The sequence below is a fragment of the Musa acuminata genome, chromosome BXJ1-6 (assembly GCF_036884655.1).
Source record: "Musa acuminata AAA Group cultivar baxijiao chromosome BXJ1-6, Cavendish_Baxijiao_AAA, whole genome shotgun sequence".
Classification (NCBI taxonomy): Eukaryota; Viridiplantae; Streptophyta; class Magnoliopsida; order Zingiberales; family Musaceae; genus Musa; species Musa acuminata.
Genome location: NC_088332.1, coordinates 16,275,000 through 16,287,766, shown reverse-complemented (window position 1 = coordinate 16,287,766; position 12,767 = coordinate 16,275,000). Strand labels below are relative to the sequence as shown.

General features: G+C 39.0%; 2 protein-coding genes across 2 annotated transcripts; one reads left to right on the top strand and one right to left on the bottom strand.

The window, feature by feature from the left end:
* The first annotated feature begins 5,838 nt into the window (after positions 1-5,838).
* Positions 5,839-7,218, top strand: LOC135677740 (transcription repressor OFP8-like). The gene has a single exon (XM_065190122.1). The coding sequence runs from the start codon at positions 5,936-5,938 to the stop codon at positions 6,494-6,496; it is 561 nt and encodes a 186-aa protein (XP_065046194.1). The 5' UTR covers positions 5,839-5,935; the 3' UTR covers positions 6,497-7,218.
* Positions 7,219-7,659: 441 nt separating this feature from the next.
* Positions 7,660-11,376, bottom strand: LOC135677472 (probable CCR4-associated factor 1 homolog 11; the record flags this gene model as incomplete). The annotated part of the gene is made up of 2 exons (XM_065189832.1): positions 7,660-8,454; positions 11,344-11,376. Coding segments are annotated over 2 exons (828 nt in total), but the record flags the coding sequence as incomplete, so codon positions are not given.
* Between the last annotated feature and the right edge of the window lie 1,391 nt (positions 11,377-12,767).

Genomic DNA, 12,767 nt, shown 5'->3' with positions numbered 1-12,767 from the left:
TGCTGCCCAATGTTCCTTTCCAGGATTAGAGAGAAATCGGCTAATAACTCCAACTGCATGAGCTATATCTGGCCTAGTACAAACCATAGCATACATCAAACTGCCTACTGCAGATGAGTAAGGCACTCTGGATATTTCTTCTTTTTCTTTCTCACTTGTAGGACATTGTTTCGAACTCAGCTTGAAATGACCTACAAGTGGGGAACAAACTGCTTTGGCTTTACTCATGTTGAATCTTTCAAGAACCTTTTCAATGTAAGTCTCCTGAGATAGCCAAATCTTCCTTTTCTTCCTATCACGAAGAATCTTCATGCCAAGTATTTGTCTCACCGATCCTAAGTCTTTCATGGCAAAAGACTTACTTAGCTCTCTTTTAAGCTTTTCAATTTTTCCAACATCATGGCCAACAATCAACATATCATCAACATATAGCAGTAAAATAATAAAATCATCATCTGAAAATTTCTTCATAAACACACAATGATCAGATGTGGTTCTATCATACCCTTGGCTCATCATAAAGGAATCAAACTTCTTGTACCATTGTCTAGGTGCCTGTTTGAGTCCATATAAGCTTTTCCTAAGCTTACATACCAGATTTTCTTTTCCCTTGACTTTGAAACCTTCTGGTTGCTCCATGTAAATTTCTTCTTCTAAGTCACCATGAAGAAATGCTGTTTTTACATCAAGTTGCTCAACTTCTAAATTCAAGCGGGCAGCCAAACCAAGAACAACTCGGATAGAGGACATTTTCACAACCGGAGAAAATATTTCTTCAAAGTCAATACCTTTCTTCTGACTGAATCCTTTCACAACTAGTCGTGCCTTGTATCTTTGTTGTGAGCTATTGTTTTCAGTCTTCAATTTATAAACCCACTTATTCTTGAGAGCTTTCTTCTCTTTCGGCAGCTTTACCAAGTCATAGGTGTGGTTCTCGAGTAAGGATCTCATCTCTTCTTGCATGGCTTTAACCCACTCACTCTTATTCTCATGTAGAATAGCTTCTTGGTAAGTTTCTGGCTCTCCCCGTCAGTAAGCATAACATACTCATGTGGAGGATATCTGGTAGAGGGTTGTCGCTCTCTAGTGGATCTTCTCAATGGAATCTCAACTGGTGGTGGAGGTGCCTGTTCAGTTGGTTCAGCATCATCAACTGTAGGTGTATCATCACTAGTATTCTCACCACAATCTTCTTGTTCATCTCCCCCATGATCATCATGAACTACAGGTGAAGGAACTGGACCCAAACTCCAAGGAATATAAACAGAGGTTTCTGGCTTCTCAACATTATCACCATCATCAAACAATTGGTCTTCAAGAAACACAACATCTCTGCTTCTAATAATCTTCTTGTTTACTGGATCCCATAATCTGTACCCAAACTCTTCATGACCATATCCCAAGAAGATACATGCTTTTGCCTTATTATCAAGCTTGGACCTCTCATCTTTGGGAATATGAACAAATGCTTTACACCCAAAGACTCTCAAATGATTATAAGATATATCTTTTCCTCTCCATACTCTCTCTGGAACATCACCTTACAGAGGAACTGATGGAGAAAGATTTATCAGGTCAACTGTAGTTCTCATAGCCTCCCCCCAAAATGACTTTGGTAACTTGGCGTGGCAAAGCATACACCTAATCCTTTCTTCAATGGTTCTGTTCATCCTTTCTGCCACACCGTTCTGCTGAGGAGTTTTAGGAACTGTTTTCTCAAGCCTGATACCATGGAACCTGCAATAATTCTCAAAAGGACCCCTGTACTCGCCACCATTATCTGATCGAACACACTTTAGCTTTCTGCCAGTTTCTCTTTCAACATTGACATGAAACTCCTTGAAAGCATCGAGTACTTGGTCTTTAGATTTCAAAGCAAAAGCCCACACTTTTCTAGAATGGTCATCAATAAAAGTAACAAAATAAAGAGCACCTCCAAGAGTTCTAGTTTGCATAGTACAAACATCAGTATGAACTAAATCAATAACATCAGATCTTCTAGATGATGGATATGTCTGAAATGCAACTCTATGTGTTTTTCCAACTAAGCAATGATCACAAGATTTAAGAGATGTACCTTGCAACTCTGGTAAGAACTGCTTTCTAGCAAGAGTTTGAAGTCCCTTCTCGCTGATATGTCCAAGCCTCTTATGCCAAAGATCTATACTTTCACCTTTTCGAATTGCATTAATCTCTCCTTTGTGTAGCTTAGCTTCCATGACATAAAAAGAGTTAATCTTCTTTCCTTTTGCCACAATTAGAGAACCTTTAGTGAGTTTCCATTTACTTTCACCAAAATAATGTGCAAAGCCCTCATCATCAAGTCTACCTGTAGATATCAAGTTAAGACGAATATCTGGAACATGCCTTACATCTTTGAGTATCAATTTGCTCCCAATACTGGTCTCCAAGCAAATATCTCCAATACCCACAATCTTAGATGTACCATTGTTTCCCATTCTGACATTACCAAAATCACCAGCAGTGTATGATCTAAAGAAATCACCATGAGAAGTAACATGAAATAAAGTACCAGAGTCAATTACCCAATTACTGTCCTGAGCTACAAGGCTAACACAACCTTCATCACATACAATAGTGATATTACCTTCAGCAGCAACTGTATTGGTCTCTTTTTCATTTTTCTTCATTTCATTTTGTTCTCGCTTCCAAAACCTACACTCTTTCTTCATGTGACCTAGTTTGTTACAGTGAAAACATTTGATATCTCTTCTAGACTTGGATCTTCCTCTATAACCATATGGATTTCTGCTATGACTTCTTCCACGTCTTTCTTGTTTTTCAGTAACAAATGCACCAGAAGAAGATTCACCCTGTTCTTTCCTTCTTGCATCTTCATTTAGCAAACTGTCTTTAACCATATCTATGGTTAGAGTCCCCTCTAGCGTGGAGTTACAAATAGTCACCACATACGTTTCCCAACTTTCTGGTAAAGAGCTGAGAAGTAATAATCCCTGCATCTCATCATCTATATTCATTTTCATAGCAACCAACTTGTTTGCAAGACTCTGAAATAGGCTTATGTGCTCAATAATGTTACCACCATCTTTATACTTCAAATTTACAAGCCTTCTGAGGAGAGAAATTCTATTTCCCACTGTCTTTTTCGCAAAAAGATTTTCTAACCTTTGCCAAACAACATCAGCTCTGGTTTCATCTGAAATATGCTCATGCAAGTTTATATCCATCCATCTTCTAATATAGGCAATAGCTTTTCTATGTTGAACTTCCCATTCTTCATCGTCCATAATAGAAGGTTTATCTTTAACCTTGATAGGCTTATACAAATCTTTGCAATAGAGCAAATCTTCCATCAGACGCCTCCAAGTGGAATAATTTGATGAGTTCAATTTAATCATACCATCTGACTGCTCCATTTCAATCACACAAGAAAACTAGCACCAAACAACCTGGCTCTGATACCACTTCTTGGGAAGAAACCTGTTAATGCGGAATAATTCTTTCCCTCTTTGTGTATCAAAATAGGTTCCTCATCAAAATACCAACTTGATATTCAAATGCTAATATCAATCAGCACAGCATAAACAATAGAGCAATAAATCAATCACAGTGAGACCAAATCTTTTTAACGTGGAAAACCCAATGTGGGAAAAACCACGGGACCGTAGTCCACCTCAAACTTCCACTATCAATAATGATGATAACAGGTTTACAGTAGGTCTTCTCTAGAATAACTAGAGGATCAGAATAACATCAAGAACATAGATCTTGGCTCAAGAATACCATATCTTCATCACATAGGTGGATCTCCTCCAAAGAGAATTCTAGGTCTCACAGAGTGGATATCACAGGAAAGTACCTTAGAGAGGGTAAACTACAGATCAACACCGTTAGGATTGTAGAGTTTGCTGCAAGGATTCTCCACATAAAATTTGGGCCGAAACTGACAACGTTTGGCCACCGATCGTCAAGCAGAAAAACTCAGAAACCTTACTTTCTCTCTCTATTTCTCTCTGCACGCCGTCGCTGTTCGCTGTTCGCTGTACACTGCACGCTGCTTTGCGTTTTTCTTTTCTCTGCATACCTTAATTTGCCTTACTTCACCTTAATTAGTGATTTGGGCTCAATAGACCCAATTTGTCCAAGCCCACATATGGGCTGGACCCAACAATGGGCTGGGGTTATGAACTTATAATCATGGAATCGACTCGATCATCAGATTATAAGTTCATTCCATACCGGACCAGACCGGAATAGGGTTATGTACATTCTTATTATGAGGATGGGTCATTCGAGCGTATGTAAATAGATACTATGTTAAAATATGGATCGCTACGTCGTTACATTCTATTTAGGATTAGGAATAGGCGTAATCGGACCTGCTTTTGACATATCTATCGGTATTTGGTACCATATTCACTTCTTTTTGGGGCTTCCTTCTTAATCTCCAACATCAAAAGACATCATAATGTTGAAACTCATATTTAGAGTCTTCTTCCCAAAGGAAACCATCTATTTCCTCGACAAGCTTCTTCTTCCAAAAAAAAAAAAAAACAAATGCACACTTTTTCTTTTAGAGAGCAGCTCTGTAGTCTTTCCTTTTTCACAGTATAAAACAACATAATTTCCATCACAAATATTTGACAAACATATACAAATAATCTATTTCATGTTTTCTTTAAAGATGGGAACCTCGGCTATCTGAGTGCTATTTCAACTTTTGTGGATCTTACCATCTTCAGATGAGCAGCACGCTGGTGTTGAGTTACAAGTAAAATGGTGGTCATATGCATGCGATGGATCAACCCCATGCACGAAATTTTCTGACAAAAAATAATAACATCCAGTTTTAGAATCTTCTTAGAACTCGATGAGATGTATTTATTTATATATTATATAGGACACTCGAAGGAGTACTATCAACTAAGATGTTTTGATTCTAATTTGCACACCGCACCTTGTTTTAGGTCCCTAGTAATTAATCCTGTCAATATAATACTCCCACTGCCTGCTTACAGTCTGTCTGAAGCAATCATACACGAGATACAGTTCATGGAATCTACTCCCACTCTTCCCTTCTCTGTGTCCTGAAGGTGAATGTGGAATATTTTTGTCATCAGGGGAACAAAAGCCAACAAGATAACACAAACTTAAGGAGTACGTACGCAGAGAGAGAGAGAGAGAGAGAGAGAGAGAGAGAGAGAGTATTATTATATATCCATGAAGCCTTCCCCTTCTCAGTCTGTCACCCGAGACTTCCATGTAGCTTCATAAACTGCAGGTGCTTGAGAGATCAGCTGCTCTCTGGATTCTGCTATTATCTATCATGTCCAGATTCCGGTATGGGTGGAACTTCTGCCACTCTTGAAGTCAGACACTGTTTACATCTTTCCTGCTGCTAGGTAACATCTATCTATAAAGAACTTGAACCTTCACCGTGTATGGATACTTCAGATATGTTCTTTAAGACCACATCTTGTCCCAGTGGCAACAGCTCAGCCCAACCCCATGGATATGACAGGTTCCTCCTGGGTTGACTGTGGGTTCTACTGTACTGTGATTCATTTTGGTTCAGCACATGAAAGCAGTATATATATGTATATATATGTATATGTATATATATATATATATGTCTATGTATATATATATATATATATATATATATATATATATATATAGCTGAAGGTCTAATCCGCTAGTTCGACTGTGTAAGCATATAGTATTCGAGATTTATGGAGTCCACGTGATCTCAAGATCCAGAACTTATTAAAGCTCCTTAATTCCATTTCACATGCCCGCCTCCCCTCTCTTTCCTCATTGGCCACGCACACACATTTAAACGCTGCAGCCGCGGGTTGGCTCACATGCCCCATTAATACCAAGCACACATGGCCGCTCCTCTCTGCTCTCTCTTCATCTCCTCCTCGGTTCCGGTCTCTCATCCCTCACATTAATGTCTTCTTGTAGCCGGAGAAAGATCCATGTCCGCCACCCGGTGGTGGTGGACATCGGGTGTAACTGCCGGAAGCCAAGGCTCGCCTCCCTCTTCTCTTCCTTCTCCTCTGCTTCCAAACCCAAGCCCAAAACCAGACCTGCGGATCTCTCCACCACCACGTCCTCCTCCACCACCGCTTACGCCTCCACCTCCACGTGGGACCCTTCCTTCACCTCCACCGACGCCTCCCACGAGCAGACCCCCTCGCCGCCACCGCAGCCGCAGCAGAGGAGGAGGAGGAAGAAGAAGCACGGGAGGGTGGTGCGGGAGAGCCTGCCGGTCGTGAAGGAAACGTCGGAGCCGTACTCGGAGTTCAAGGAGTCGATGGTCCAGATGATCGTGGAGAAGGAGATCTACGGCTGGGACGACCTCAACGACTTGCTCCACCGCTTCCTCTCCCTCAACTCCCCACGCCACCACCACCTCATCCTCCGCGCCTTCGCCGACCTCTGGAACGGCGTATTCTCGCCTCCATCCCCTCTAGCAGGCGACGACTACGCCCCTCCGCCGTTCTACTAACAAACCAAACCAACTCCCCTCGACGTCGACCTCCTCACCCCCGCTGGCGAAAGCATTCAAGGAGGGGGCAAAGCGACGTCGAAGAACGAGTAAGCATACTGTAGTTCGACATGATGAGTCCTGCAAGTGAAGTCGTGATGTTTCCGTGTTTGTTCGACGTACTTGCGATGGGCGTTAATGAGAAGTAGAGGTAGTGCAACGATGGAGAGGCGAAAGGTATCATGGTGTTTGCTGTTGGCGAAGGATGCCCTGAGATACTACAATGCGTGTGGGAGTTGCCATGTTAAATTTCTATCAGTGATAGACTCGACCATGCCATTTACTGCAACCCTCATGTCACCCTGTTCTTTCTTCGTGCATGCATACTGTGCCTTACCCGTCTACGTCATGCCCGCTATAGTTCTTACTCTTTGTGATGCGTGATGCATAGGAATCGTGGGGTCTACAACCGCTCATCCCCCCCCACCACCCAAACCTTACAAGCGAGATGGCGTGTACCGTGCTAACAAAATCTAATATCTCCCTCGTTCAAGGAGTATATTTAGCGTGTCAGTGACCTCTAAAAGCGCAGGCTTCCTCCATCATAAGCTGCTGCTGCTGCTGCAAGTTAGATGGAGTTACTGTGGTCTTTAAAGTGTGGGCAGTATTGTGGTGCTTCAAATTTATGTAGCCTGGCCATTGACTTTTAAAGATACTTGAAGAAGGCTGCTTGTACATGATTTCTTTGAGCCAAAGGGAAATGTAAAGAGCATTGATTCTTTGGAATCAATTGCGAGACTGATTCATCTGCATGACTGCCTCTGAGCCGAAGAGAGATATAATAAGAGGATAATTTAATATAGTTAAGGATTAAAATAATCATATTACACATGATAGATCTGATCAGAATCTTTATTATTATTTTTATTGAAATTGATGACTATTAATTATAATTAATTTAACTCAGACTCATTATTATAATAAAATAATAATAATAAACAAATAAAAACAAAAACGTCATAGATTAGAAAGCCGGAGATTTCCCATCATATAATAAATATATACCAAACAATACAAGTGAATCAACTATCAAAGATTCGATTCTTTTTCCCAGTTGATTAGTAATTATGCACATACCTCTGATATTACAACCTACTAAATGAGCCAAGACTGCGCGTCGTCAGCTAATTAGATTCCAATCCAAAGATGATTCCGGCATAGTCTTTGTCGGCGTCGTTCAAGAAGAAGATCTCCTTCATTCGATTGAAGGCTTGCATGGTTAGCAAACTATCAGAGCCGGCCTGGTGGGACAAGCCCACCACTCGATTGACCTGGAGGGTGCCGGCCACCCGATCCAACCCGCCATACAAGCCGTGGCAGAACTTGATCATGTGCTTCATGTCGAACATGTTGTAGCCGAAGAAAACCCTCACCAAGGCCGTGAATTCGTCAAGATAATTGGGCAGCCGACGACCAGTTAGGATCTTGACCAGGTAGCCGAAGTCGTAGGCACTGTGGAAGGTCATCCAGGTCATAGCCGAGTTGTTGCACACCAGTCCCGACGACATAAGTAGCGCACCGAACATGCGGGAGTCTATCCCCTGCGTCCGGTTCTTCTCGAAGTCGATCCCATTGGCTATAAGGAGGTTGATGGACTGGGGGGCATAGCGATCACGGTATATGTCGAAGTCGCGGAAGTTGAACTCCCAAATGTAGCGGACGGCACCACCGGAGCCAAGGTCAGGGAGGTTGCCAGCTGCGTCAGAGAGGGTGAGCCCCAGCTGGATGGGGTGGAGGTCGTCGACGTTGGCCTTGAGAAGAGCATATCGCTCTGCGTTGGTGAGCTGGGTGTGGTGCTTCTGGGGAAGGTGGATGACACCCGGGAACTCCGTGTCCATGGCAGCGAAGGGGTAGTGCTCCACAACATTACGAATGTAGTAGAACTCCTCCTCTAGGTTGTCGGCCCACACGGACCGGATGTGCACCTGCACTGGCACCGGAACCGGAACCGGCACCGGCACCGGCACCTGCACCTGGTTCGCCATCTAAATCGGTTCGAACTGCTTGAATTCTGTTCTTTTGCGGCTCGATTCAACTTTCGATCTGTGAGAACAAAGAGGGGAGGAGGGGGGGATTTTGTAGTGGGGAAGAGGAAGAAAAAGTGGCTAGTAGTTTCCAAGAATAATTCGAATGAGAATAAAAAGAAGGCCGGCGGTGCAGACACAGTCCACATGCGGGATCAAGATTGGTCTTTCGTTGCCGATATGGTGGCCACGCAACGGCGGGTGAGAGGTATGGTTGCTCGGGCATAGACATAGTACAAGAACTCGACGCACGCCATTGCCAGAATGCTTTCTCGGTTCTTCTGCAAGGCCTTGGAGGATACATACCACCGAGCGTTGGGATGGGTCGGTACGAGAAAAGCTTGTGAACCAAATGAGGAAACAAAATCTGTTTTAGTAATTGAATGGTGATGGTGGATTACGATGGAACGAAGGCGAGGCATGGAAGGTCGAGATTTGACCACGTTCATCTTCCACTACTCACTTAAGCTCTATGGTAATGTTAAGGTAACGATGAGACCATGCCAAGCTAACCCTCGATGCCAAAAAGTGTTCACCGTCGTTTTCCTACTACTACTCTTACCGCTACGACAATTCGAGTTCGAGTCACATAAGATGCATGCTCTCTTGATACCGTATAATTTTTGGAAATCCTACAGGACTACAAATTATGATTCTTGTGACACACCTCAGTCAGTATAAGGAGATCTGTTCTAAGAGGGATGACCTAAGCTTTTATGCTAATTTCAAATTTAAGAAATCATCATTTAAGAAATTAAAAGAATTAAAAGAGAATTGCCAAAGGATCCTTTGATGCCTCTATTTAATGATCCAAAAAGATATCTATATCAAAAACGACAATCCCATTAAGAGAGAAGAGGATTACCATGATCTCTACATTATCATAATCTCTCTCACGTAGAAAATTGAATATCGATGAGTTTGAGACAAATTTATCATAATTGATATATATATATTAAGTTATATATTAATTCAAGATAAAAGACTAGGCCTCCGAGCTAAACCTAGTATATGTAACCCAACTTTTTTCGATCATTAGTTATATGAGACTATTCTCTTAGTCCATCTCTTTTTATTCTATATGCATGAATATGTAATCCAACACTTGTGTTCCTTAGCATATGTGATTATTCTCATCTCACTTAGTTGAACCAAGTTGACGATAATTTATATCAATTAATACTTACGTATCAAATAATAATGTGAGAACACAATTAAGTATCACCTTGTACTTAATGTGATTGACTCTTGGTAGTAGTAGGTCTTGTTCCAACTAGTTGAACAAGTTTGATGACGATCAATATCAACTAATAACTCCTAAATGGATTGATGATACATTAGCTATCAAGATCAATCACCTTAAAGATAAAGCCATATGAGCATTATAGGTATAGTCATAATCTTACTAAGGCACCATGGTGTATCTTGACTTACATGTTAAAACCATGTTGCCAAGTTAGACATCATACCATGAGAGTGTCAAGGTAGACATAAGTCATAATCTAGTTGGCATCCTCATTATTTCATCATAAGGGAATCCAACGATACATCGTGTCTAATCATATGTCTCTTTAGATCGATAGTATAATCATAATACAATATTATGGGTGTTAAATTTTGAATTTTGATGATGAAATCCATTAATAAATTTGAGAAATTAATATTATACTAAGCAATATACAAAATATTTTAACTAGAAACTCGAATACTAGGAGAGCCAAATGTTAGGTCAAAGAATCAAATATTGTACTTAAAAATTATTGTGATAAGGAATCAGATATCAAGCTAGAGGATTGATCGATATGTTAGAGATCAAACTTCACGCTAGAGCTTTGAGTATCATGCCAAAGGGTCAGATGTCGTGGCGAAGTCAACATGCCAAAGAATTAGGTGATATACTAATAGATTGAATGAAGTGTTCGAAGATAAAAAATGTACTAGAAGAATGGTTGGTATTTTGAAGCCTTCGTTAAAGTCAAATTAGACTATAATTGAGCTTCAATTAAGCTGTATTCGAGTAATGTTAAGTCGATGATTAAATTAGGTTAATCTATGGATTGTTTTGGGCCCTTACTAATCTTCGTAGCTCATTGGGTAATGGTATCACCCAGCCTAGATAGTGGTATCATCTAAGGCAAAGGACGATGTAAGCAATGTCATTTTAGGATGTTAGTGGTAGTACTATTAATACCCTTAAATTTAGAATTTTTTTATTTGCTCCACAGTTTTGGGGCTTCTTGGGGCTACAATTATTCACTTTATGGCAAAGAGACATCTTATAGTTTAAAATATTAAAACCTTAAGTGTCCTCCACCTTTTTAAGTTTCGAGTTACTCATTATATAAGGTGTGATATTATTGTAAAATCTTAAGTGTGTTGAGTGTAAGGTTATATTCTAAGTCTTAAGAAAGAAAAAAATATAAAGAATAGTTGATCATTATCGATTGGAAAAAAGATCAAGTAGTGAAAGCTAGTGGTCTAAGGGGAAATGGAACTAAGAGTGGATATAGAGATGATTGAATTATTATAAATTAGTTTGTTTCTCAATCTTCACTTGTGTTATTATTTATGCTTATTTATTATTTAAATTAGCTTTAGAATACTTATTTTTCTGGATCAAAATATTAAAGTTTTTAAAAATTTATAAAAGCACTCATTCACCCTCCTCTTAATATCATTACTTATCTTGACAACGGAGATGCCAACTCAATGTCAACACAAATGTCTACTCAGCCTTGTGTATCAATTGAAAGTCCATGAAATCAATATGAACCATTACCCTATAACTATAATATTTGATGATTCAATATACGATTTTATAATTCAATGATGGTAAACTATTTAACATATCTATTTTTTAAGTTAACTCTTACTTAAGCCTAACAATTACCAAGCATACTATAAAAAGATCCTCCGATGCATCCTTATCCCATCTCAAGGAATATATCATATATTTCTTGAATCATTTGAATCTTCACTAACTCAAGTAACGAAAAGTTTTTTATTGAGTACACCATCGATATAATATTTACCGGGTTATTTCTCCAATATCTCATCCTCTTGACACTCAATTTGTGATGACATTAGGAATTAGATGCTAGTCGAATTTAAATATTTGGCACACAACTTCATGACTCAATGATGGGTGGCTATTTTGCATAATCATTCCATGATTCAACCTCTATTTAAATCTAATGGTTATCTAGTATACCATTGAAAGGACTCCTAAGTTATAGTTAATGTCATTTGAGAAAATACACTAGCCTGAGTCCTCACTAATGTAAGCATAAAAAAGGCTTTTATCTTTTTTTTCATGCATGTTTTTAATGTAGTTTTTGTATATTTATCTATTGAATCCACTGTTTTCCTAATACTCACACTCAATTTATGATGAGTCTTTAATGAGTAGAAGGATCATAACTTGACTTATCAATATCTAAAATAGATATGTTTGACTTATTTTAAATAATTTAAATCTAATTTTTTTTGGTCAAGTATAAACCTAAGCCCTTTTTGAGTCTACACCGATAAGGGCCTAAATTCTGATCAAGATGTAATAGACTTAAGTTAGTAAAAATTCATAACAAATTCGGATAACATTTTAGATTCAGCTTGATGAATACAAATACATTAATTAAAATAAAAAAATAAACCAATTAAGGGAGTATTTTCTTGTGACTAAGGGAGAGACGTATTTGATATGCAATTAATTAAAGTGAATTACAAGATCAACATGAACATAGTCAAATCTACATTTCACACCGCATCTCCTTTCTATATTCCACTATCACCATTCAATTATTAAAACGAAAAATATTTTCACATTTAGTTCATAAGCTTTCCTTGTATTAGCCCATCCCAACCTCAAGTAATGCTAAGTTGTATGTATCCATATAAGGTATAGGTATAGGTTTGGTTTTTTGGAGAGCAAGAGAAAAATCAAAAGAATAAATTCAGAGATGAACAAATAAGGAATATATCAATGCAAGATTTAACTTAATTTTATAAACCCCCCCTAAATATATAAGAAAAAAAAATTAAATTCTTTAGTATATGAGATTAATTATAAGACTGTTAAGTTATCCCTACTCAAGCACAATCTTCTTGTATTTTCTCTCACATAAATTTTAAAAAAAATTATATATTTTCTCTTACTATATATAAAAATCCTAGAGAGCATTATTTTTAGATATCCTATAGAGAAACAC